This window comes from Poecilia reticulata, linkage group LG1 (assembly GCF_000633615.1).
Source record: "Poecilia reticulata strain Guanapo linkage group LG1, Guppy_female_1.0+MT, whole genome shotgun sequence".
In the NCBI taxonomy this organism is placed as follows: domain Eukaryota; kingdom Metazoa; phylum Chordata; class Actinopteri; order Cyprinodontiformes; family Poeciliidae; genus Poecilia; species Poecilia reticulata.
The window spans coordinates 12,144,162-12,168,035 of record NC_024331.1 but is presented as its reverse complement, the minus strand read 5'-3'; the positions used below and the strand labels follow the sequence as shown (position 1 = coordinate 12,168,035).

General features: G+C 40.0%; 2 protein-coding genes across 12 annotated transcripts in view; both read left to right on the top strand.

Annotated features, from left to right (window-relative positions):
• The window catches only part of mafgb (v-maf avian musculoaponeurotic fibrosarcoma oncogene homolog Gb), a 28,418-nt gene extending 16,508 nt beyond the window's left edge, over window positions 1-11,910 (top strand). For 5 of the 9 annotated variants that reach the window (XM_008410362.2, XM_008410393.2, XM_008410355.2 and 2 more), the window contains 2 exons: window positions 4,097-4,162; window positions 4,258-11,910. In XM_008410362.2, coding sequence (XP_008408584.1) covers window positions 4,127-4,162; window positions 4,258-4,740 — 519 coding nt within the window. In that variant the 5' untranslated portion in view covers window positions 4,097-4,126 and the 3' untranslated portion in view covers window positions 4,741-11,910. Of the gene's footprint in view, window positions 1-1,695; window positions 1,757-2,470; window positions 2,575-3,887; window positions 3,974-4,096; window positions 4,163-4,257 lie in introns of all 9 variants that reach the window. The other 4 variants (XM_017305601.1, XM_017305600.1, XM_008410430.2 and 1 more) reach the window with 3 other exon arrangements.
• Window positions 11,911-14,678: 2,768 nt separating this feature from the next.
• cp110 (centriolar coiled-coil protein 110) lies at window positions 14,679-23,868 on the top strand. Of its 3 annotated transcripts, none has more exons than XM_017305596.1 (4): window positions 14,679-15,385; window positions 16,941-17,066; window positions 19,258-21,754; window positions 22,944-23,868. In XM_017305596.1, exons 1-4 carry the CDS (start codon window positions 15,248-15,250, stop codon window positions 23,105-23,107), a joined length of 2,925 nt encoding a protein of 974 aa, XP_017161085.1. In that variant the 5' UTR covers window positions 14,679-15,247; the 3' UTR covers window positions 23,108-23,868. The 3 variants fall into 3 exon arrangements, with proteins under 3 accessions (XP_017161085.1, XP_017161086.1, XP_017161083.1); XM_017305594.1 differs by lacking the exon at window positions 14,679-15,385 and adding an exon at window positions 15,937-16,674; XM_017305597.1 differs by lacking the exons at window positions 14,679-15,385; window positions 16,941-17,066 and adding an exon at window positions 15,923-16,674.
• The last annotated feature ends 6 nt before the right edge of the window (window positions 23,869-23,874 follow it).

The following is a 23,874-nucleotide window of genomic DNA, read 5'->3' as shown; positions in this document are numbered from 1 at the left end:
CCCCCACCACCGGCAGCCACCCTCAGCCTCCATGCCTTTGATGCAGCTATTGTGCGAAGATGCACCTCCAGCTGCAGGAGGCTGCATCACAATAAAACTTCAGACTGCAGCAGCGCATGTGGAAGCCCTCCAGTTGTTGAGAACAGTCGCCACGTGCTACTTGAGTTATCCCGACTCGTTAAGAGGAAGCTTGCGTCGTTTCAAGATAAACAGAATAAAAGCGGGAGGACTGAATGAAGCCTCCTACGGCGTTTGCTTTATCCCCACAACCTTAAACGTGTCATGCAGTCGTAAACAGAATTTTTAAAATTGCTGCGCATTGACATATTTAGTGCGTGTGTGCTTAATGAGCTGCTACATTTTTTTTTCTTTGATCTGCAGCTATTTATAAATGTAGGATTTGTGGTACCCTCGCAGACAGACAGAGGTGCATTGTGGGGGAGGCGCACTGCCACACGCTTGGCTCCGTGCCTTTTTGATATAAAAGAATAAAGACGTTGCAAGACATGTGGCCTCGTGCTGTATAAACCCATCGCTTCCTCTGAAGGAGGAGCGTTTTTTTGTTTGTTCACACTCGCAACTTCGCTTGTTTATTTGATTGAATAATCTCTTACTTTCACTGTAAGCATGGCCCTGTGTGACATTCTCACCGTAGAGCTTTGATAAGAAACGCACAAGCAAATAGTGCGGGAATAACACACAAGTACAAAGCTTTGTTTCAAAAACAAGTATTTAGAACAATCTTAAATTTTAATGAACACATTTTAGTTATTTACTTATTCGCTTTTTCTTCTGTTATGGACTGATATGAGTTTTTAGTTGCAAGTAAAACATACCTATGTTTAATGTCATTTACATTATGACGTTTTCTTGACTACTGATGCAAAAACGTTATCTATAATAATGTAATTTCTAATTTTATTTTTGATTGATATATTTAGGAATAAAATAAAGCTCCTCTAAATTTAGTATTTTTAGTTTTCATGTAAATGTGCTGATTGCGCTGAATTTTCTATTGCTTGAATAGCTAGATATAATATAGTCCTGGATATTGCAGGTATCCGACATTATATTAGCTGAGTAATTAGTCAGGCTCTCTGCTCAGGTAGCCAAGCAGCAGCCAGCTAAAGGGATATTTTTTATGTTTTTTTTGTTTTTTTTTGTGAGATTCTGTTATTATCAGTAGCGATTCCCTTTACCTGTAGAAGAAAAAAACGTCACATCATTTGTGGAAATGTGAATAAATTCTCAGAGCAGTTTATCAGACGGACCTCCAGTTTTCTCTGATTTATGCCATTTAAAGCAACTATAACTGGAATTATTGCTGCTGGAAGTGCAGTAATTCATGTTGTTTTCTAATTTGAACAACGTCCCTAAAGTTACACCGACTGATCCCGATTTCAACTTCAAGACCTGAAAAAGTTTCAAGATCCTGCTGCAGAATCCCAATCCTTAGCACAGATAGTTTACAAAACATCTATTTTTTTTGTCAGATTTTTTCACAATCTGTCCCAACTTGACTTTCTGGTGATAAAAACAGAGATAATAAAAAACCTTTTTGAAAAATCTGCAGATTTTTGAACAACATGRCTTTGAAACCCTGTATTGACATGCCTAAAACAGGAGAGCAATTTTAATGGATTGCTTCTGTCCTTTTCACTTCATTGACGCTGTTTCCACTAAAACCTCGGATAGGAGCTGAACGAATTAACGACTGGCTGGAAAGGCTAAACAACATGACACCTCTCCATTTCTGGTAAGGAAGCGGTTACTGAAAACGTCACTTAGGAAGACATGCCACACATAGCTTGGCAGCTGTAGCAATAAAACAACCTTATCGTAATAAAGGTGACAGGTGACACTCCTTTGRTTTCCACAGCACTGTCRKTTTTTTTTGCGTGACTAAGGAAGTTTCCAAATCCATGAACTGAGCATTGTGCAGCAATAGGTGAGGGAGGGGCAGCGCTGCTTTACTTTAAACTCCGACAGCTGGAGAAAACTTGATTCACTGCAGCACCTTCTCTGCGACTTTATTACGAMAGTTTTAAACCTTTAGGGCGACATGACATAACTATTTTTTATCGTTTTGAAAACTTTGGTGTGCCTTGATAGCAGTGCGTCCTGCTAAAGCTTCGACAACAGGTGGCCTCCTGCATCTGTTAAGCAGCTCATCGGATACAACTTGGCCATCTTCCTGACTCTGCTCTCCCCCTCTAGCCTTTCCGTAGCTCGTCTGCTGTTTTGGCCCACTGGTCCGATTTAAAAAAAAAAAAAAAAAAAAGGTGTTAAACAGTCATCAAAGCCGTGCAGGCGGGGGTGGACGCCACATAAAAATGTCAGAGGGGAGAGCAGGTTGGGAGAGGGGATAAGGGGCAGGTTGGGTTGAGATCAGCAATCTGCTGAGTCATCATGCCTGGTCTCATGATGATCTCGCAGCAGCAGCAGCAACAATAGCCTCTCTTTATCTCAGGCACACACACCGAGGTCTGAGAGATGAGAGGAGGCCAGCRCACACACAAAGCTCGTCATTGAGAGCCTGTGGAGACGCTCTTCGCTGGAGCACTGAGCTCCAAGGTCTGATCTCATCTGTTGCACTTCCACGCTCGCTCTTTGTTGACCTCTGATTCATGCTTGTCTCCATCCTTTTGTTCCTTGTTTGCACTTTGGGGACAAAAGCAAATATATTATTTCATCTGATGGGATTTTGCTTCTTTTTTTTTCTTTTTTTAAATCCACCGTAGGTAGGGAAGTGGCGTTGAGTGCCCTTCAAAAATATTCACAACCCATTGTATTTATTTTTTCTTTCCCTCACAATTTTAGTGTACCCTATTAGGGTTTTATTATGTGATGGATCAATACAAAGTGGTGCCTAATTTTAAAGTGGAAGGAAAACCATGCAGGATTTTCAAAAGCTTTTACAAATAAAAAAATCTGAAGAGCGTGGCTTGAGTTTTATCTGGGTATTCATCCACCTGGTCCAGGGGATCTGCAGGTTTCAGCAAGTCAAATTTCAGACTTTATATGACCTTTTTAATGTCACCTTGAATTAAATTTAAGACTGAAAAGATTATATTTAGAAGGGAAGGTTGGGGGAACTTGCTGCTTTACAATCAAGCAGATCATCCTCATCCAGAAAAGCCTCCTGGATGAAGATGATTGATAACCACTAAAAGGACAACGATGAAAACCTATTTGGGCTCCAAAAGACTTCAGATTGGGATGGAAGTTCACCTTCCAGCGGGACAACAACCCTAGAGCTACCCTGCTGTTTTCATGTGTTGGAGTGGCCCAGTCAAAGTCCAGGCCYATGTCCGATTGAGAAAATATGGGACAATTTGAAAATCTACATTCACAGATGCTCTCCGTCCAGTCTGACTGAGCTTGAACTGATTAACATAGAAAAATGAGAAAACATTTCAGTTTCAAACCCTGAGGGCTCAATACAGAGCAGCAACAGTTTTTTAAAGGGGCCGTCGGGTTTGTCATTAAAGAAAAAGTTTAAAATCATGCTCTTCAACAGCCGGTTGCTCAATTATGCACCAAGTTGCGTTGCTCCATCAAATAAAGTCCTGGTTAAAAACATTACGTTTCGTTGTTAAACGCGATAAAGTTTGAGCCGTTTGAACGCTTCTCGGCGTCGCTCTCCTTATCTGTCGAGATGGTCTGTCTTTATATTTAAACAGGACTGTAACAGTTAGCTTCCCTCTGGAGACCTTCCTACAAACTTCACCACTTCCTCTTGTTTCTTGCTCGTTTCATCGCTATTGGCCTCCAGCCAGCCAATGAGAGTTTGAGAGTACAAAGGTAGTGGGCACTGTGAGTGAAACCACAAGGAAACAGGAAGTCAGGGAAATTCTAAGAAGCATTTGTCACTTTCACTCATGCAGTCTTATACAGATGCAAAAAAGTCTGTGCCATGCTCCCACAACGGGGCCAGAATGCTCGGTTCTGCTTAATATCTCCTTTTTCTCTGGTGGGTATTAATCTGGGATAAATATTGAGTCCATCGGGGGGGGGATAAATTTTTTTTTTGGTAAAATGTGGTTTCTTTTGTTTTACGCTTCTTACGCTTTATGCTCTCCTGTGTTCTCCAAAGGTTTGCGCAGAAGAGCAAGGCTCTTGTGGCATGACGACGACTAACAAAGGAAATAAAGCCTTAAAGGTAAACGAAAGTAATGTTTTCATGTGTTTCCCACCCAATTCTCAGCGTTGCACTTGGTTCGATCTGGTGTTTCACTGCCCTCGTGTTTCCTCCAGGTGAAGCGTGAGCCGGGCGAAAATGGCACCAGCCTCACGGACGAGGAGCTGGTGACCATGTCCGTGCGGGAGCTGAACCAGCACCTCCGGGGGCTCTCCAAGGAGGAGATCCTGCAGCTCAAACAGAGGAGACGCACCCTGAAGAACCGAGGCTACGCCGCCAGCTGCCGGGTCAAGCGGGTCACCCAGAAGGAGGAGTTGGAGAAGCAGAAGGCACAGCTACAGCAGGAAGTGGACAAACTGGCCAACGAGAACGCGTCCATGCGCATCGAGCTGGACGCCCTGAGGTCCAAGTACGAGGCCTTGCAGACCTTCGCCAGGACTGTGGCGCGGAGCCCCACTGTCGGGGTCGGGGTGAGGGCAGGGGGCGGCGGGGGCGGAGGGGTCCCGTCGTCGGTCATCGGCCCGCTCATACCGGGGAAGGTGGCGACGGCGACGAGCGTCATCACGATAGTCAAGTCAAAGACGGACGCGCGGTCTTGAGGGGAAGAAGGCTGAAGGGAGGGTGTGACAGGATGGAGCTCCAGCCGCATCAGAGTAAGCCTCCCTCTCTTATCGTCCCCCTCTCCTGCACCTGCACCRACTCCCAGCAGCTGGGCGGCACCACCCGGACCACCCCGACGTGTTCCCATCGTCCTTCTCAGATCAGTGCAGTTGAAGGACAGGATGGAGGCAGAGGACGGTTTATTGGCTCACAAAGAAGCTTCCGGTCAGAGAACTGGATGAACACACACAGGGTCCCTTTGGCTAAAATGTGGATTACGAATGTCAAAGAATTGGAGAACTTGATCTAGAGTCACGAATTTAAATCTGAAAGTCATCATTTTGGAAAAACACTAGAAAAACCTAGGGGGGGAGGAGGATTGCGTTTGATTCATGTCAAGTTTCTAGTGTTGAGTTTAAATAAAAAGATTGAAATCTGAAACAGAGATGCACCTGTCAGACTTTTCCTGGCAATATAATTTCTGGTTTTGAAAGATTGCGATTTTTTTTTTTCGCTGCAGGTTCATTGATTGATTTTAATCTGGATCAAAAAAGTCTAAGTATTAAAAATTACCCCTGTTTATGCATCACAGCATGTGTTGCTAGCCTATGTTTGATTATTAAAACCCCCTGAAAGAGTCAAATTCATGCAACTAATTGAAAATAGTTGGAGTTGATAGATTTGATGCATTTAAAAAAAATAGAGACGAAAATTTGCGTTTTTGRTATCTAACCTGCAGATTTCAAATCAGAGCCAATCAAGTAATAAATTGTCCAATTCATATCTCTAACCGTGTTTGGTTTGGTGCATCTTTGATTAAAAATTAGGTACATCAATTGAAAACCCCAAGCTGTACATCAGCTATGTCTAAGAATAATTATATAAAATAAAAAAAAGTGGCGTGCTGATTTCAGTGACTGCACCGAAGCCCAGTCTTGTTTCACCCGAGAACTTTTGCAGAAAAGTGCTAATGGAAAAATCTATAATATACGATGGTGGTAACTGTATTTCTACTGTTTTGTACCGTGTTGTCATTCACATGAGGTCCAAGGTGTATTCTCTGTGTGTGAARTGTTATATATCAGGAATTCTGTGAAATTCTGTGGCGAGTGTTTGTTCTGGTATCGMTATGTTTAGTTAGCTGTGTTCTTTTCTATGGTCTTTCACTCTTTCTCCCTCCTGTTTTCCTTTCTCAAGAGCAAGTGGCTTCCAGTATTGCATATTGTACTTCCAAGATTTGTCAGTATAGGAGGATGCTGCAAAGCAATTCATACTTAAAAATAGAAAGAGACAAATGCACAATATCCTGTTGGAAAAAAWTTTTGAAAATAACTTTGGTTTGTGAGAGTTTCTAGAAAAATATGTTTAATACAGAAAAATGATCGGAAGGCCAAGTGCCTTGGTCTTATAACGATGTGCACCAAGAAGAAAGTCRAGAGGAACTGAGGGAGGATGCTGAGGATTCAATGCAGATGTAAAGCTTAATGGCATATRTGCTGACCAATCAGGAATCAGACAGTATTTACAGGTCGGGACGCATCTATTGGCACTCCTGGTAAAAATGTGTAAAGAAAATGTTAAAATTTTTGTTGAAGTAGCATAATCTCAATCTTATAAGAATTAGTGAGAGGGGATAAAACTCAACAAGATGGCCCAGTCTTTAATCCCCACCCACCCCCCTTCTGTGTGTGTGGAATTTTAACTTGAAATTCAAACATTTCTGTTTTTTGGAGTATAAATATAATGTGACAGAGATCCATTTCTATTAGTCACCATCACATGCAATAAGTCTTTCAAGTTGAAGATTTACTCTTAAAGAAGTGCATCAAAAGTGGCATAGTTGGGTCACCAAGTATCCATGGCAACCATTGGGCCACTATCTACATCTACATGTGGAGTTTATTGAACCCAACTGGGAGTTTAACTGGAACCACTTGGAAAGCTTAAAGTGACATTGATCTTTCCAGCAGTAATTGTTTGAAGAGAAGACTAGGAGAAAAGAAAATCTGTCTGGGTTGTGCAAAATATCAACAGCAGGGTTGGGTGTTCAAAACAATTATTTATTTACAGTTTTTGGGTTCCCCCCCCCCTGTACTGGATGAATGCTCTCAAATTACAAGTAGGATTTTTTTCCCCAGTAAGAGATTATTCTGCTGCAATAAAAATTGAGTTTATTTGGATGCTTTTCCTCAGATTTAGATTCATTTATTTAAAATTTGAACATTAATTAATAAATACACCCAAAAACTAATTTCCGTCGGCTCATAGTAAGTTGGTGTCGACACATAATAAATAATGTGCTGACACATCTTTACCAGGAACACAAATAAATGTGRCTGGCACTTTGGTTTGCCGATTGCTGTCTGAGCTCTGTTGTCATCATCAGAATCGTATTAATAAGACTCATTAATGTGACTGTCAGGTTAATTAAAAACAGGCTTACTCCTATTTAATTTTCACCAGAATGGGTCAGATCTGAGGAGGTCGGCTGACTTGTTGAATGAGCTTATTTTTTATTTTTTTGTTTTGTTTTCTTCTCTTCCAGTCAAACAAGCAGGTTGTTATTTTTTTTTCTCCCAGGCTTTTACCACAAACGTAGTCCTCCGTGGTGTTCTGTACTCAGAGTCTATGTATAGTGGAGTCTGTAATTTTATAAAGACAATTATCTTTGCATTGTTTGTAACGACTTGTAAAAAAAAAAAAAAAAAAAAAGGAAAAAAAAAGGCATCACAAAATCCGTTTGATATACAGTAATCTCTCTATTTTGCAATTGTACCAAAAGTGGCTTAACTACTGAATAGCTTTGTTTATTTTTCCTCTAGTGATTAGGCACCTGTGTATAACGGTGGACTAGCGCGTGGCGTGCTGTGTAGGTATGTAACGAGGTGACTACTAGCTACTTCATTGGTTATGATTTTGATCCGTTTTAGACTTCAGCCCAAACGTGGACGATGACGTCGTGTGTACCTGCACTCTTTCTCTGGTCGTGTACTCTTTGCCCCGCCCCCGCCGTCGTTCGGCTCCCACGCCGCAGAACCTGCGAGGTCGTTTGTTGAACTGCACTTACAAACAGCGAATTTGACCAAGTTCGCTTGTTTGACAGATTTCCGAGCAAGGCCGTTGTGGCTGTTTTTGTTTTTTGGGCCAGTTGCTATGTTCGGGTCCTGTTGCTTCTGGGATGAAAATACAGAAGAGGCTTTAGTCTAATATTCAAGTCTCTTCGAGTTAAGCTAGCAGAAAAGTGACACTTGGTGATAGGGGCTCTCGTCAAACTCACTCCTTCAGTAAGTTATTTTTGTACTGTGTGAATAAGGCACTCTGTTTTTCTCTGTATATTTTATGTATATTTAATGTTGTTCTTGTGTTAGCTTTTGAGGATCTTCTGGAAGTGTCAGGGAAGTTAAATGATATTTGTAAGTGTATATGGTGTTTTATAAAGTAAAAAAAAAACAACCTATATTCTGCTATTTAATGGTTTGTCTGTCAGGGTGAGGTTGACCTTTTTAACCTGGTTTTAAAGATTTCTTTCAATGTTATGCAAACAACTTGCTGAGTTTTAAACCATCAGGCTTCAGTGGCCAAATCCAATATTTTTGTGTTCCTACTGGCTAATTGTAAGCTGTTGTTTTGCTTTGATTTGTTTTGTCAGGACTGCAAAGCATAAAGACTCAAATCGGTTTATAGAAAAAAAGGGATATTTAAGGGATTTATAGATTATTCTCATTTATTATTCATACGATTTGTCCCTAACCGTTCTCTGATTATTGCTAAACCCAAAAAGTGCATCAAGTGTCTCAATAATTCCACTCTAATATTACAATGAAAGGAAAACAACTTAAAGATTATAACCGGTTCTAAATATTAGACATGCACCGATCAGGCTTTAGTTTCAAATTTTTGTTGAAAAATTTGAGGAGATTTTGTCTGTGTGTGTGTGTTTTTTTTTTTTTTTTTGTTGTTGATTTGGAGGGATTTTTTGAACTGTAACACTGAGTTCACAGAAAACAAAAGGGTTAGTCATTCACCAAAGCATATGTCCCCATCTCTTATCAAAAATCAATCAGAAAACCTTACTACAGTTACGATCTTCTGAAAAGGTGGGGATTCAACAAAACAGGAAAAACTATTTTCTCCCATTTTTTTTAACAACCGAACAACAGAGTGAAGGAGAAACTGACTGACTGATTGGTGCGTCTTTAACAACGRTGTGTCCTTTTATGTGAACTGCTACTACTCCCTGCAGAAAGGTTAGCGAGCATGCCACCACCTTTAAGARTATATTATAAATTTAATTTAAACGGTGAGCAAAAACTAAACAGTTTCTACAGGGTTTTAACAGTTTTTAACAATTTACTCTGTGCCAAAACAGCTCCAAAATTTAATGAATTTAAACCCTAACCTATTCAGAGGAATCGAGCTACATCCGGATTTAAACATCACATTTGAATTTTCATTGAAAAAAAAAAATCACTATTATACTCTTATATCAGCTAAATCAGTGACAACCTATTTTCTGTCTGATGTATTCTGTTGTTTTTCTGTTAAACTTAGAAATTTGTGTTTTCCACTGGAGAGTTTACTGCTGTCTGTGCCTCTGTCAACCTGCGTTTCATCGTCGGCTTGTGAAGGATCTGGTCTACAAGCATGAATGTGTTAAATCGAAACTTATTATGCAAATGGCGTAGGGTTAAATTAAAACTCCTGCCTCAGAGGAGGAGTGATGCTATCATGCCTGTATTTATTTTTTTTTTTTTTTTTTTTTTTTTTTTTTTTGTCTAGTTGTTTGTTTTATAATTGCAGGTGCAATGTGATGTGACGAGGTTAAAAAGCATTTTGTAAGCGATAATGAAAACCGATGTGGGTTTGTCTTTGTTTAATTGCGGCTCAGAGTGTTGTGGCGTCTTCTCAGTTTTTCCTAAAAGTTAACTGTGACATTTGCGACAATAAAATCTCTTTTAATTTCTTTCCAAATGAGCGGATGACATAAAATAAGCTTTGACATGTGGCTCCCTTCACATCTATTGGCACCACTGGTAAAAATATGTGAAAGGAAAAACAGCAATGATCTAATCYAACTTTTAAAAATCCAACCTTTKATCTGACTACCTTAATTAAAGGAATCACTGACTTCCTGTTACCTTGGGTCATAAACATGATGTGATTTTTCTTATTCATGCTTCAAAATGGGAAAGACAAGAAAACATGCCATTTAAAAAGGGAAGACACGTCTATAAGTCAGAAAATGGTTAATAGAAAAGGGCTAAACATTCAAGTCTACAGTCAGAGAATACATTTTCAGGGCTGTGAAAAAGTATTTGCACCCAATTTTACTAGCCACACGCAGGGCCGATTACTGTAAAAGCAGAAAAGCGCTTAAATAAACCGATTTCAAGATCTCAAAAAGAAGCATATCATACCCCGAAATAAAACAGAAAACTTAAAGACCAGATTTGAAACAAAGTCTTTGACGTCTCTCTGTCTGGAAAGCTTTATAAAACCCAAAACCAAAGCACAGCAGCAAGTCCATCTCTGATCAGTTYAAAAACAAACCAAGTCAATGTTTTGAAGTGGCCTAGTCAAAGTCCAGTCTTAAGTCATTGAGATGCTGTTGGTCGACCGAGACCGTTGGTGTAAACCAAGCACGACACAACCTCTTGTCAGCTTGAGTGTAATTTTTTTTCTGCAAACTTGCTTACATAGCCCAGGTTGTTTTGTTTGATTACATTTATTTAATGATCTGAAACATTTGATCCAAACCCAAATAAATCAATCGGGGAGTCATTGAAACATAAATGATCCCCAGAAATCACTAACATTACATCATATAATATGGCTTTTTACACACATTTACCATGGGTGCCAATAATTGTACTGGAGCTTCTCCTGGGGAAGATGAAACTCATTGTCTTCCAGATGTGGATTTCTTGTGAAGCAGTTATGTGGGCCTCTTTGGCCAATGGTGTCAAACATTACAGAGGTTTAATCCTGATTTCCACCCCCCCAACGGACTCGGTCAGCTGACGGCGCCGACCTTCAGCCATACGAGCAGAGCAGGCGGCGTGGTTTCTTTCCGTGACGGCGTTTACGAGCCGTGAGACACGGCAGCCTTGTTTTCCGCTGCATGTACAGAGGTCACAACCTTCTTACGATAAGGCATTTCATCACTAACCAGAGAAACCGCTCATACTTGAACCCATAAATAATTTACAGAGACTGAAAAGAGGCGGTGGAGACGCATCTGATAACGCTCCGAACCGTCTCTCTCGCTCTGTCCTCCTTTCACAGAAGGCAGCGCGAGTCAAACCGGCGGCCCACCAAGCCCTTCCTCAAAACATCCATTTCTTCTGGAATCATTAACTCCTTATCTCGCTGCTTGGCCAATCGSCGCGGACTCGTTTAGATGTTTTTCCTGCCTACTGAATCACGCCACTGGACTCTAAAAGCCCTTTCACCCGCCGCAAAATCCAGATCGATAAAAGTAAATGAGCCGAGGATTCCTTTGATCGTTTGTTTGGCTTTTTCATCAATAACGATGTTTGTTTAGCCTCCTGACTTACCTCATCTGCTGCTGTGTCTTCCTCCCCGCTGCCCCACATCACCACTTGTACAATGTCCAACCAAAACTACTTCTTCTTCTTCTTCTTTTTTTTTTTTTTTTTGCACATCCACTTATTTTAGCCTTGATGTCAGCTTCTTTTCCTATTAATCACCCATCTATGGTTAAGCGAGGTTGCTCAWTGGAGCCGGGATGTTTCAATGTCTCCAAAAAAGTATACGGTGGTTTGTTTAAAGATATACAGAAGTAGTGAGTTTGTGTGAATATGGCGTAATGTATTCAGAAAAGCCCTTGTGATGAGAAGCTCTGTGTTTTGTAATATTTCTGTATGGGGTGTAATAAATTATTCTGCGGTACAAACGGTACTTTCTATGGGAAAAAAAAAACCTTCAAATGTGACGGTCTTTGTAAGTATTTATCTCCAACTAAATTATTGTACTTTTTTTTYCTCTTTGCAATTTGTAGATAGATATGATGACAAGGTATTGGTAATAATGAAAGTGAACTGTTTCATCATCAGTCCGACGCATCTTATTGATGTATATACTGTACGTTTGTTGATAAACAGCTTACTTTATTTTGTATATGACCAATAAACATGTTTTAAAATGCATTAAGGTGTTTGTGTCCTGCAGATATCCACAACATGGAGTCCGTTGTGGAAGTCGTGCATAACGGGGGAAATGGAAAACCARTCCGGTATGATTTTCACAATCTTTCTAAAAATGCAAACCTGAAAAGTGAATCAATGCTTTGTAGAACAACATTTTTTGCGGTATTTACAGCTGCAAGGCTTTGGACTGTATGTCTCGACCTGCTTTAGAAACTAGATCAAGTTCAGTCAGATTACATAGGAAGCRTCTGTGAACAACTCAAATCTCCATCAGGTTTAGTTCTGGTCTTTGATTAGGTCGTTGTAGCATAACAATATGTTTTAATCTGAATTCTTCTATTAATAAAACAGACTAAATATCAAATATCACCCCCAATAACATTTAAAATGTATCTTGTCTTTGTGCAGTAGTGGTCTGACTAATACTACTTAGTACTTAGCACTAAGTTGCTACTATTACTATGTTGGTATAGAGTGGCGACCCAATGGCTGCTGATGATAGGCATCAGCCCTCTRTTGACGCTACATGGATGAGTGGAAACAGATGATGAAAGGATGCATCCTTTCTAGTTTACTTCATAATAAAGCACTACTTTATGTTGGGATTTTTCACATTAGATCCAGACAAAATTCATTGACGTTTTTAACAAAATGTTTAAAAAGTCAAACAGTATATCTGCTTTTGCAAACAAATTACAATATTTGTAAATCATTTATTTTGCAAGCACTTGGTGTGTCTCACATYAGTGATGTTACGAGAAGAACAACAATTGCAGGCAGTTGCAGGACAAGTGGATAACACCTGACCAGATTCACTGTTGGGCTTTTCGCAAGGATGGATGCAATTRCTCAAAGTAACCCTTCAGCCCAATGCATGCCTACAATGTGGCTCCTATCAAACTCTGTCAGGTGCTCATAATGCGGTGCAATGCATCTACAAGGCATCTGTTTTTGTCCAGTGACCTTCACTCACTGTCTTGGCTGAGCCTCAGACTCCAGCAACTATCTGTTACACCAGTGATCCACTCATGTTGCCAGCACTTACGCCCCCTGGTGACCAATCCAGGCATGCCAGCTCCTTGAAATTGATGGCACCTATTACGGGTCTGCACATGTACAAGGTTATATCCCAGAAAGACTTGGTAAGTATAACTAGATATTTTTTGTTCTTTGCTTTATTTTTTTTCCTGCCATCTTGTTTTTAACTAACATTTAAATGCAAATATTGTCCTAACATTAGATTTTTTTCTGCCGAATAGACAAACTAGAACATTAAAACAACCATGGCAGTCATTTTGACCGCTATGCTATGCTATGCTATGCTAGTCCATGATTTTCCTAAAACTGTGTAAATTCTAATAAAAAACATATTTAGTGTGCAAAAGATACATTAAATACAATATTTTCTACACATGTAGGACACAGGGAATTTTGCTAGTCTATTTCAATTTTCGATAGATGAAAAAAGGACTACAGGCGGGAAAGTTGACAGCTGTCTGTCAAAGGTTATCTCTACTCTCCCTCGTAGTTTAAAAACACATTTCATCTTAAAAATATATAAATGAAGACAGAAACTGAGATATTAAAGTATTTTTGTTAGAATTCTTATAATTGACAAAAAAAAATGTAAATTGTCATATATACGCTTGTCATATGCAGCTCTTGTATATATTCTACAACACTGTTTGATGATGGCGTTTGATAAAATCTTAATAATTAAACTTTGCTTATTAAACTAAAACAGTCTGTATTGCTGTCATTTTCTTTTGAAAAACATTGGTTAGTGATAGCTAAATTAAGCATCATTTTACACTTATAAGATGAATTAATTGAGGTTTAAACTAACTATTCTGGTAGTTACAGTATAGTGGCCATCCCAGTTACATGGAAATTCTTGTTAAAACCATTAAAATATTGCAGAGTCACGATTCAGAAGAGTGACAACATGCTAATGTTGCACATACCAGAACTGCTGTTTCTTTTCAGTAATCACACRACAAAACCTGTTTCTCTTGTTGTAATGAGTCAGACAGTAACACCATGATGAGGCAAAGTGTCTTTAAAATCTTCACTGAGGCTTTCTAAAACGCTTTCACAAATTTTTTTTTAATCCCAACCCAATGTGGTTTGTAGATTTTAATACTGTGRCTAATTTAAAAGATAAGATTTGTTGCAATATTGCAATTTGGAGAATAGTTTTCTTCTGGCTTTTGAATATCTGACATTAAAAACGTAACACGACCTGACCAGAAATCCATCTTTTGCTGTTCAGAATTGGAAGTTTCACAGCCTATAGCCGGGAGTACATTAAGATCAGGTTCTCCAACTACCAGGTTAACAGTATATCCGCTTCTGTTTTCTGAAACGTTTTCATGCTTTATTTATTTTGAGCCGCCCCTTGCTTTGGATGGTTGACCCCAGCAGCTGCAGTTCTTGCATGAACAGTAAACCGAATGAACCCCTTCTGCTGCCCCACAGATGGATGGATGGACACTCAGGGAGAGTTTCATAAATCACAAATTATGGCTTAAAGCATGACATTAATGTAAAATGTTTCACTGTTTGTTTGTGTTCTCACATTRGGTGGCCATAATGCATGAAAAAATATTTTGTGCACTTTATATTTAACTGCAAAGTTTTGTGACTCTAAACTGTGTTTAAAAGAAGGTCTGAGAGCAATCCAGTTGCTTTTAAAAATACTTGAAAACTAAAACTGAACTTTTCATTTAGGAACAACTTTTGTATTTCACCTTTATCTAACCAGGAAAAACTCGCTGCGGTGAAAAATCTCTGTCAAAAAAGACACATGGGTTTAGACACAATTTCAACTTAAACCGTAAACAAGCACACATTTAAAAGGATCTACAATTAGATATATTTATTTCTAAGTCCTTCGTGCCAACATAAAAGTGTTCAGAAATACCAGTTTTGTTGTGCTGTACCTTTGGACGGTGCCACCTCGCTGGCAGTCCGGTCCGGGTTTTCTCGCCGTCCCAGCGGTGTCCAACTGTCACCGTCTGTTGCTCCTGGAGGAGAGGCGGGTAAAATGTAAACACTGGGTCCTTCACCATGGAGACTTTCTTTAGTTGTTACTCGATAGACTTCATCCTTCCTTTCTCAGTAAACCGGAAACTTCTACCAACCCAATTCCTACGTGTTGGTGTGTCGAGCTGAGTAGTTGGTCATGAAATAAACAGCATACCGACASGGAACGTTATGTTAGCTAACTTAGCTAGCTGCTACTAGCCGGTGTCAGCTAGCGTTAGCAAACATTATTGGTGTAGTTTAGATTTGTTAATACCCTCAGTTACCGACGACTGTGTCCTCATGCAACTTGATGGAGAACTACGCAGAGTTTGCACAGCTTTGTCTCTCTAGACTGAAGAWAAATGAGGCAGAAGAGGAGGAACACCGCAGACCTTTATCAGCATCCTCCCTCATCCGCTTCTATGGACGACCTATCCTTCCTCCACTGGTACGATGCTAGTTTTAAGACAGTTCTCTTCATCTCGGTAGCAGTCACTACTTTATGATCTAGGCTTCTGGTAACCATTTATTAACATGAAAATACACAAATAATTTCCAGGGAAAACCGCTCATTGTACAATCTGATGAGATGTGAAGTTTACTGCTCGGTTAAACATGGTTGAATATTAAAAAAGAGCTTGAACGTGCTGTTGCTTTTTAGTTTACTGCTTTGTTTAAGAATACCAGTGTGTGTGCGCTTTGTGTTGAAAACAGCTCTCAGGGAAACAGAGANATGGACACTCAGGGAGAGTTTCATAAATCACAAATTATGGCTTAAAGCATGACATTAATGTAAAATGTTTCACTGTTTGTTTGTGTTCTCACATTAGGTGGCCATAATGCATGAAAAAATATTTTGTGCACTTTATATTTAACTGCAAAGTTTTGTGACTCTAAACTGTGTTTAAAAGAAGGTCTGAGAGCAATCCAGTTGCTTTTAAAAATACTTGAAAACTAAAACTGAACTTTTCATTTAGTGAGAATCACAGGAGGAACAACTTTTGTATTTCACCTTTATCTAACCAGGAAAAACTCGCTGCGGTGAAAAATCTCTGTCAAAAAAGACACATGGGTTTAGACACAATTTCAACTTAAACCGTAAACAAGCACACATTTAAAAGGATCTACAATTAGATATATTTATTTCTAAGTCCTTCGTGCCAACATAAAAGTGTTCAGAAATACCAGTTTTGTTGTGCTGTACCTTTGGACGGTGCCACCTCGCTGGCAGTCCGGTCCGGGTTTTCTCGCCGTCCCAGCGGTGTCCAACTGTCACCGTCTGTTGCTCCTGGAGGAGAGGCGGGTAAAATGTAAACACTGGGTCCTTCACCATGGAGACTTTCTTTAGTTGTTACTCGATAGACTTCATCCTTCCTTTCTCAGTAAACCGGAAACTTCTACCAACCCAATTCCTACGTGTTGGTGTGTCGAGCTGAGTAGTTGGTCATGAAATAAACAGCATACCGACASGGAACGTTATGTTAGCTAACTTAGCTAGCTGCTACTAGCCGGTGTCAGCTAGCGTTAGCAAACATTATTGGTGTAGTTTAGATTTGTTAATACCCTCAGTTACCGACGACTGTGTCCTCATGCAACTTGATGGAGAACTACGCAGAGTTTGCACAGCTTTGTCTCTCTAGACTGAAGAWAAATGAGGCAGAAGAGGAGGAACACCGCAGACCTTTATCAGCATCCTCCCTCATCCGCTTCTATGGACGACCTATCCTTCCTCCACTGGTACGATGCTAGTTTTAAGACAGTTCTCTTCATCTCGGTAGCAGTCACTACTTTATGATCTAGGCTTCTGGTAACCATTTATTAACATGAAAATACACAAATAATTTCCAGGGAAAACCGCTCATTGTACAATCTGATGAGATGTGAAGTTTACTGCTCGGTTAAACATGGTTGAATATTAAAAAAGAGCTTGAACGTGCTGTTGCTTTTTAGTTTACTGCTTTGTTTAAGAATACCAGTGTGTGTGCGCTTTGTGTTGAAAACAGCTCTCAGGGAAACAGAGAGAAGAGATGAGGCGACACAGAAACGAAGCACAGGAAGCTAAAGGCAACAGAAAGCTCAAGGATGACTCCAGAATGGCCTATGTGCAAACTATCCTGCACAGTGTTCAGGTAATCATACTGCACAGGGATGCTCCGATAAGGCTGGCCAATMCCGATTTCTTCTTTGAGGTCCAACCTCAAAGAAGAAAAGTGGAGGACATTTTGATGATATTTGTCACAATGCTTATTGAAGATTATCATACGGCAACATTATTTGGTTAAAATTTGTAAGGCTAACTGCTTTCAGATTATCTTTTCTGCTCACAGCATCACCATCCACAGCGATTCTTTAAAGATACTTGGATTATATGAGTTTAGATAATATTTAGATTACCTTTGGGATGAAAAWAAAAGTATGTTTAAGTTTAATTGAATTAGCAATTTTAAGTGCTTCTGGTTCCTTAAAAGAGACAGAAGTTCAAAAGAAAATTGAGTGATTACAAAATTACCCTCAATTAAAAAAAACGAGCCAAAAAAAAAAACAAACACGCATATCTAACCTTGATTTGTTTTATACCAAACTCAAAACGATGTGCATTTTAAAAAAAACATCCAGTTTGTACAGATTGATAAAAGTGAATGTGTTCAGTTTGGTGCATTTTTGGGGAAACAAAATCAAACCTGTCACTATTTAACTTGCTGCTCTCCAGGGGGATAAATAACTGCCTGCTATTTTAAAGAATAAAGTTTTTCAGAATAGTGGAAACATGAGAGGACAACACTCATAGCTTCACTTTGGTTTAAAACTTTAACATTAGGAACATGCGGTGATAGTTACCTCTGCTGGACAATGACGCATAGATTTAAGTTGTCCAGGGACTTTGGGAGTTGCTAAAGATTTGCAACAGTAGTTTAATAAAGGTAAAACACCCCAGCAGTCTTTTAAATCAGGTCTCCTATGGGGAAGATAAATCAAGAAAATTAGCAGGAACACCACAGAGGATTCCTTGTAGGTATCCGAGAAAKATGAATTAGCAAGTGCTTCCAGTTGGATAAATGCAGTTTAAACTGGTTTAATTTTACTGCCCAAAATCTCTGGTTCTTTTCTCTTTTTTTTCTCTCCAAAAGTAATTTTTCCACTGGCCAAAAAAWATTTTAAATTTAATTCTAAAGTATAAATAGCTTCTAAATTCTCTGTTATCATAACACTTTAGTGTGAGGATCAGGATAGCTTTGTTCAGACAGCTGTGGAGGAATTTGTTAAAATGGTATCTATATTTATTTATTTATTTAGTTTCTTTCTTTCTTTCTTTCTTTCTTTCTTTCTTTCTTTCTTTCTTTCGAAGAATTATCTCCCCATACTGGTGTCTGTTTCCTTAAATTTGCAAATTTGCTTTGAAACCCAGATCATGTTGGAAAGAAACACCTATTTTTAAGATATTGTGTTTCAACAGTTTGTATATAATAGGGGTCTAAACAAAATAAAAATATATAAAGATTCAATTTGATGAGGAATTCACTGAGAAATTAGCTGAAGATTTGAATTAGAGGAATTTTAGCTTGACCAACCGGTTCTAAACTTTAAAGTCTGATCACTTTCTGGTCACTAAATACTCTAAGTGCTAATGGGTTGGGCTAATAGCAACACTCGTCAGTGTGGAAGTCGTTACTGAAGGAAGAAGCAAAGCTTTATCAGTTTCAGTGACGATGAGATGTTTTTAAAAATAAAGGCAGAGAAATCTCTATAAAGATGTAAGAAGACATTTAAAATGCAGCTGTATTYATTTAGGAGACATTTTCACTGGTCATTCATGCAGCTGCAAAACGTGAGACTTTCAGCAGATAACAGGAAGGCTAAACTTATTTCTGCAAAGTTCCTCCATTYTCTGCTCTTTATCTTTTAAACCCTGTCATGGAACATTCTGGTTTTGGTAAAGTTGTCCATGTTTTGGATACTGCTGAGTATTGAGGGTCTACATTCTCCATGAGATACACACAGAGACTGCTGTTTACAGTTGCTGTTGCTAACTGTGCYAATTACCAATAAAATATGTTAAAAACAATTTGAAATGTCAACATTTTATTCAGTATATCTTTGTTWTAAATCAGCCAAACCCTGSAGAAAAGCAAGCAAAAAATAAAGTATTTTGAATTATGTTAATCTTATAGAGAAGTCAGTTTTGGTTACAAAACTGGTGAATGTTATTCAGCTTCTAAACTCTGATTAGAGCATCTGTAATTTTGTTGCCTTTTATGACATTGTTAAAAAACTTTTCCTTTGGTCTAATTACTGTATTTTTTGTTTGTCTTGTCTGTGCAGCTGAGAAAGACACCAACACTGCAGGATTTACTCCAAGAAACGGAGACTAAATTGGAATTTTCACACTTGTATAACAACGGCAGGTTCTCCGGGTCCTGCAGTGATGTTTCCTTTGGAACCAGGGAAAGTCTTTCACCAGGACCTGCCRGGAAATTAAAGAATGGCATCGCCCAGCCTCCAAAGATTTCCACAACATACAGTGCCTGTATTCCTTCAAGTAAGCCGCCTCAGCAAAGTTTCCAGGAAGAATACCTTACTGAGCGACTGGACTGCCAACAAGGATCACAGCCATGTTCCTTTAATGCTACAAGCCACCAGTCACTATCCTCAGGCTATGTCACTTGTGAGAATCAAGAAAACGCCACAGCTGATTCTGTCCGGACGACAGAAGAAACGAACAACAACGGTGKCTTTTTCCTTCACAGCACCTCAAATACAATCGCCAAGATGCCTGATATTATCAGCCATCCTCCCATAGATGGAGAGGAGCTAGAGAGGACTGGACTCGAGTCGTTTTTTTGYACAAACATGATGGGACCTAAAGATCTGTGTAGCACCTCATTTCACATCGATTCACTGAGATGTGACCCTTTAAGAGCCCAACAGCCTGAATCCAGTGGTCCACACGGTCGGAACAAAGAGGTCGACATTCCTTTTACAGCTCATCTAAACCCTGCCAGGAATAACAGCACAGAAACAAATGATGGATCGTTTGCTTTGTCAGAAAAAAACAGCCTGTCAGACAATGCAGATTTACAGCGGTCGCTAAATCTGACGGAAGTCGTCCATGTTCAGAAACCCCCCAGCAAGGCKGAGGCAGAACCTGCAGACATTGAGATTGACGTAGCTGACTTAAAGCAACCCGAGGAGTCTCGTCCTCTGAGCCTCCAGGCTTTGCTGAAGAAGTCTCAGGAGTATCGGCGGCGCCAGCGAATGCTGAGGAACCAAGCCAAAAACACTAAAATGCACCAGGAGAGAACGCAGGAGAAGCCAAAAGAGCGAGCGGAGGAGCCGAACCTGTCTGACAAGGAGAACGATGAGTTACATCACAAGTGCGCTGTGAYGGTAGAGGGCAAAAAGACCAAGGAGGGGAGAGGCATTCTTATCTGGTCGGAGGAACCCTCGCCTCAGAAACCCTGGAAAACAAACAGGATTGARTGCGAACGCGTAGCAAAAGATGGGAAAGCAATGGAACACTTCAGCATTGAAGAAGAAACATTCTTAAAAAACAAGCTGAACAGTTCTGAAGAAGTCATAGCGACACCTAAACAGGTCAGTGTTTTGATTCAGCAGCAGCAGTCTTTGATGAAAACCTCCCTTATCCAAGGAATGTTTAATGAGCCACCTGGTCTGCCGTCTTTTCATGGAGGAGTCGAGAAGTACCGTTCTGTCCCAGTCCCAAGCTTCTGTCTGAGTCCCGTTCCCTGCAAAAATAAAACWGTCAATGCTGCAGSAACACCAGAACTCAAATCCGATTCCAGTTCTGACTTTAATGAGGTCAGAGTTAAGGACATAAACCTCRATCGCCAAAAGAGCCCARCGGCAGTTCCTTCTGGGAATGTCATCGTTGGAGACGATGCCACAAGCATGTTCGCCAAAGGTTCGCTGCACATCGATGAGCTCGAGTCCAACCTGTGCAGTCTGAAGGTGCTGATCTCAGATCTGGAGTCAACAGTCAAAGAGAACTTGGACAATCACCGGGAACCTAACTGCAGCGTGCAAAGTGATGAGAACCTTGAGAGCAGCAAGGACTATGAACAAATCGAAAACGCCAATCCGGATAATTCCTCCTGCTGTTTGGAGGACACACAGGATGCTGCTAATGATGATGAYGATGGTAATGAAGTAGATGACTTATGGCAAAGACAATCATTCATTCAGTTTAAGAACATGGATAAAGATGTGGGACCTAATCCAAGGTCAAGTCTCAGGGATGTTTCCCTACAGAACGGCTCTGAGATCATTAAACTAAGCCARCRTAGTCAGGTCCGAGCCTCAGTGAAAGAAAACAGAAATGAGATGAGTGCAGAAAGAGGAGGCAGCKGTAATACGCAGCGTGGTGTTTCCAAAACGGAGCAACTCCCTTCGAAAAATACAATGTCCGTAGCACAGCAGATGCGAATACCCAGTATTTTCCGAAATGTTACCTGCAAAAACGTCCCTGCAGCTCACCTTTTACATCTTAAGGAAAGAGTGGGGAATATAGCTGCTGGCGCTGAGGGCCCCGCCCCCTCACAGTTTCTTAATCGGTCGTATGACGTGGACACGCCGTCGGACCTTTGGTTGCAGGAAGGATCAGGRTCCGACCTCGGTTCACAGCGTAGCTACAATCAGACAAAGGGTCTGACTCCAGAGAGTTGTGGTGAGGATCAGTCAGGGGTGTCTAAGGTCAAACGGAGACTGCTCATGCATGTGACCGAGGGGACCGTGGAGATGAATGAAGGAAGRGGCCGAGCAGTGGACTCTGTGGTTGGACCAAACTCCGGCGCTCCTACAGGTAAGGACAGAGAGAAGGACTATATGAGATATGCAGGTTTTAATTCTCTGAAACAGTAGAACAGGTATGCTGAAGGAGAAAACACAAATAATTATTTATAATAAATGAAGTTTAGTAGAAGGACAGTAGGATAAGAAAGTCACCAATTAGAGTTTTGTGACCAATTTCAYATTTTCTTTGTTCTGCCAATAGCAATTTTAGTCAGTATGGATTCCTCTTTAAGAATGATGACAAAAGATACGAGAACAGCACTGAGAGTATTTTTTGTTGTCTTTTTAGTATGAGCAGTCATTAGTTATTTATATTTGCAGCAGAGKCAACATTATAGGGTGCAATTCCTTCAAAAGAGGATTTGACTAATAGTTAAAAACAAAAGATCAAGAGTTGATATTTTAAACTAGCAGTGTCCCGATACAACTTCTGATACGATATTGACCCAATGCGATATCAGCACGAATTATTCACACTTTTATTACTTATTTTATATTGTTGCATGTTAGAAAATACTTGATCAGAGAACAATAGCCAACAACAACAGGTTTGAGAACAACTGACACATTTATTATTAACCMTTGAGTCTGCATGCCAGCCCTGCTGGATAGAAATGCTGAGGCGGACTCAATGCTGGAATGGAGTGCTTCTGTCAGAGGTTTTAGACATGCTCAGTCTGATATTGATATCAGACTGATTGCTGATATCAATATTAGATTGGGACTGTCCCTATTTTAAATCCACTTCAGCCCAAATATTTGTGAGTAGCTCAGTTGGCATCGCTGGCTTTACAGAAGCGGGTATCTTCATGTGCATCTTCTAGACATTTTTGAATGCAGAGAAGTTCAAAAAGATAAAACTTTGCTGTGTTCCGGACAGCCTTCCACTTATCTGGTTAAAGYCTCGCTCTCTCTTGCAGCCTCAGTGAACCTCAGATGTGTTTTGACAATTCAATTAAAATGCAGGTTCCTTTTAAAACAACTGCTTACAGTKTCCTTTGCTCAGTCTCAATGAAAACTGATCATTATATCTGGTGCACTGTTTGGTTGGAAAATTAACTTTGACTTTCTGACCACCTGGTCATCAGTTGGAGCTGTTCCTGGTCACCGACGGCTTTCTTCTCTAATTACTCTGCATCTGAATTTGGCCTTGAAATAATTTCTAACTTTTGACCATTTGTTTTTGTCGTCAACTTTAGCTGGGGTGTATTTGTCTGAAGACTGCGGCTTCCAGAAACAAGAGACACTGAAAAGTAAACAAGAGCGACTGAAACAGATCCATGCAGCTCAAGTCCGAGCCCTGCAAGAGGAGCACAGGAAGCAGCAGGAAGAACTCCTGCAGGTGAGATCATTCAAAACATGATTTGGCAACTCTGAGGGAGTAATTTAATGTGATTAAGATAACAGATCTGTGCCWACAAATTTRAATACCACAAGTACAGACCGTAGTCAGTATTTATGTTTTATTTAAAAGTCCTAGTTTCATTTGTTGGCCAAGTGCAKTGAGTGCRTCTGTGTATGTGTTAKGTGCCAGCACAGGTCATGCAGATTGTGTAGAAACCCTATTGCATGGTCTTTTTTGTTTGAAAACAAATCTTTTATATCAAAATATCAGAGTTTATAGAACATGCTTTCACAAGTACATTGGTTTCGGATCCCCACCTATTTGTTGTTTAGCATTCACATATTTCTCTGATTTGAGTGGCGCGTCACTCAAAAAYATTGGCGGAAAATCCGCCTATTCGAGTACTTTTTTTYCCCCCTAGAACTAATCTAAAATGTTCGAAAGAAAATGCAACTTGGGAAGCAGAAATAACTTGGCGCTATGCTACTTGACACGCTGTTGGCTGGCGTTCGCAAATCCCGGAGCACCATTCGTTGTCCTTGGCACCGATTGGCGATGGACGGTTGTGGTCCACTTAAATTATTCTGTAGTTGAATAACATGGACAGTCTGTCCAACCAGGAAGAAATCCTGTGGTTCTTCTTATTTTTCAAAAGTGTAGGACTTGTTAAAGACAAGTTGCCAAAAAAACAGCTCTTGTTTTGTTTTTATGATCCGCCTTAATCGTCAAATCAAGAGACAGTCCTGAGAAGTCAAATTAGATTTTGATTACTTCAATATTGCATT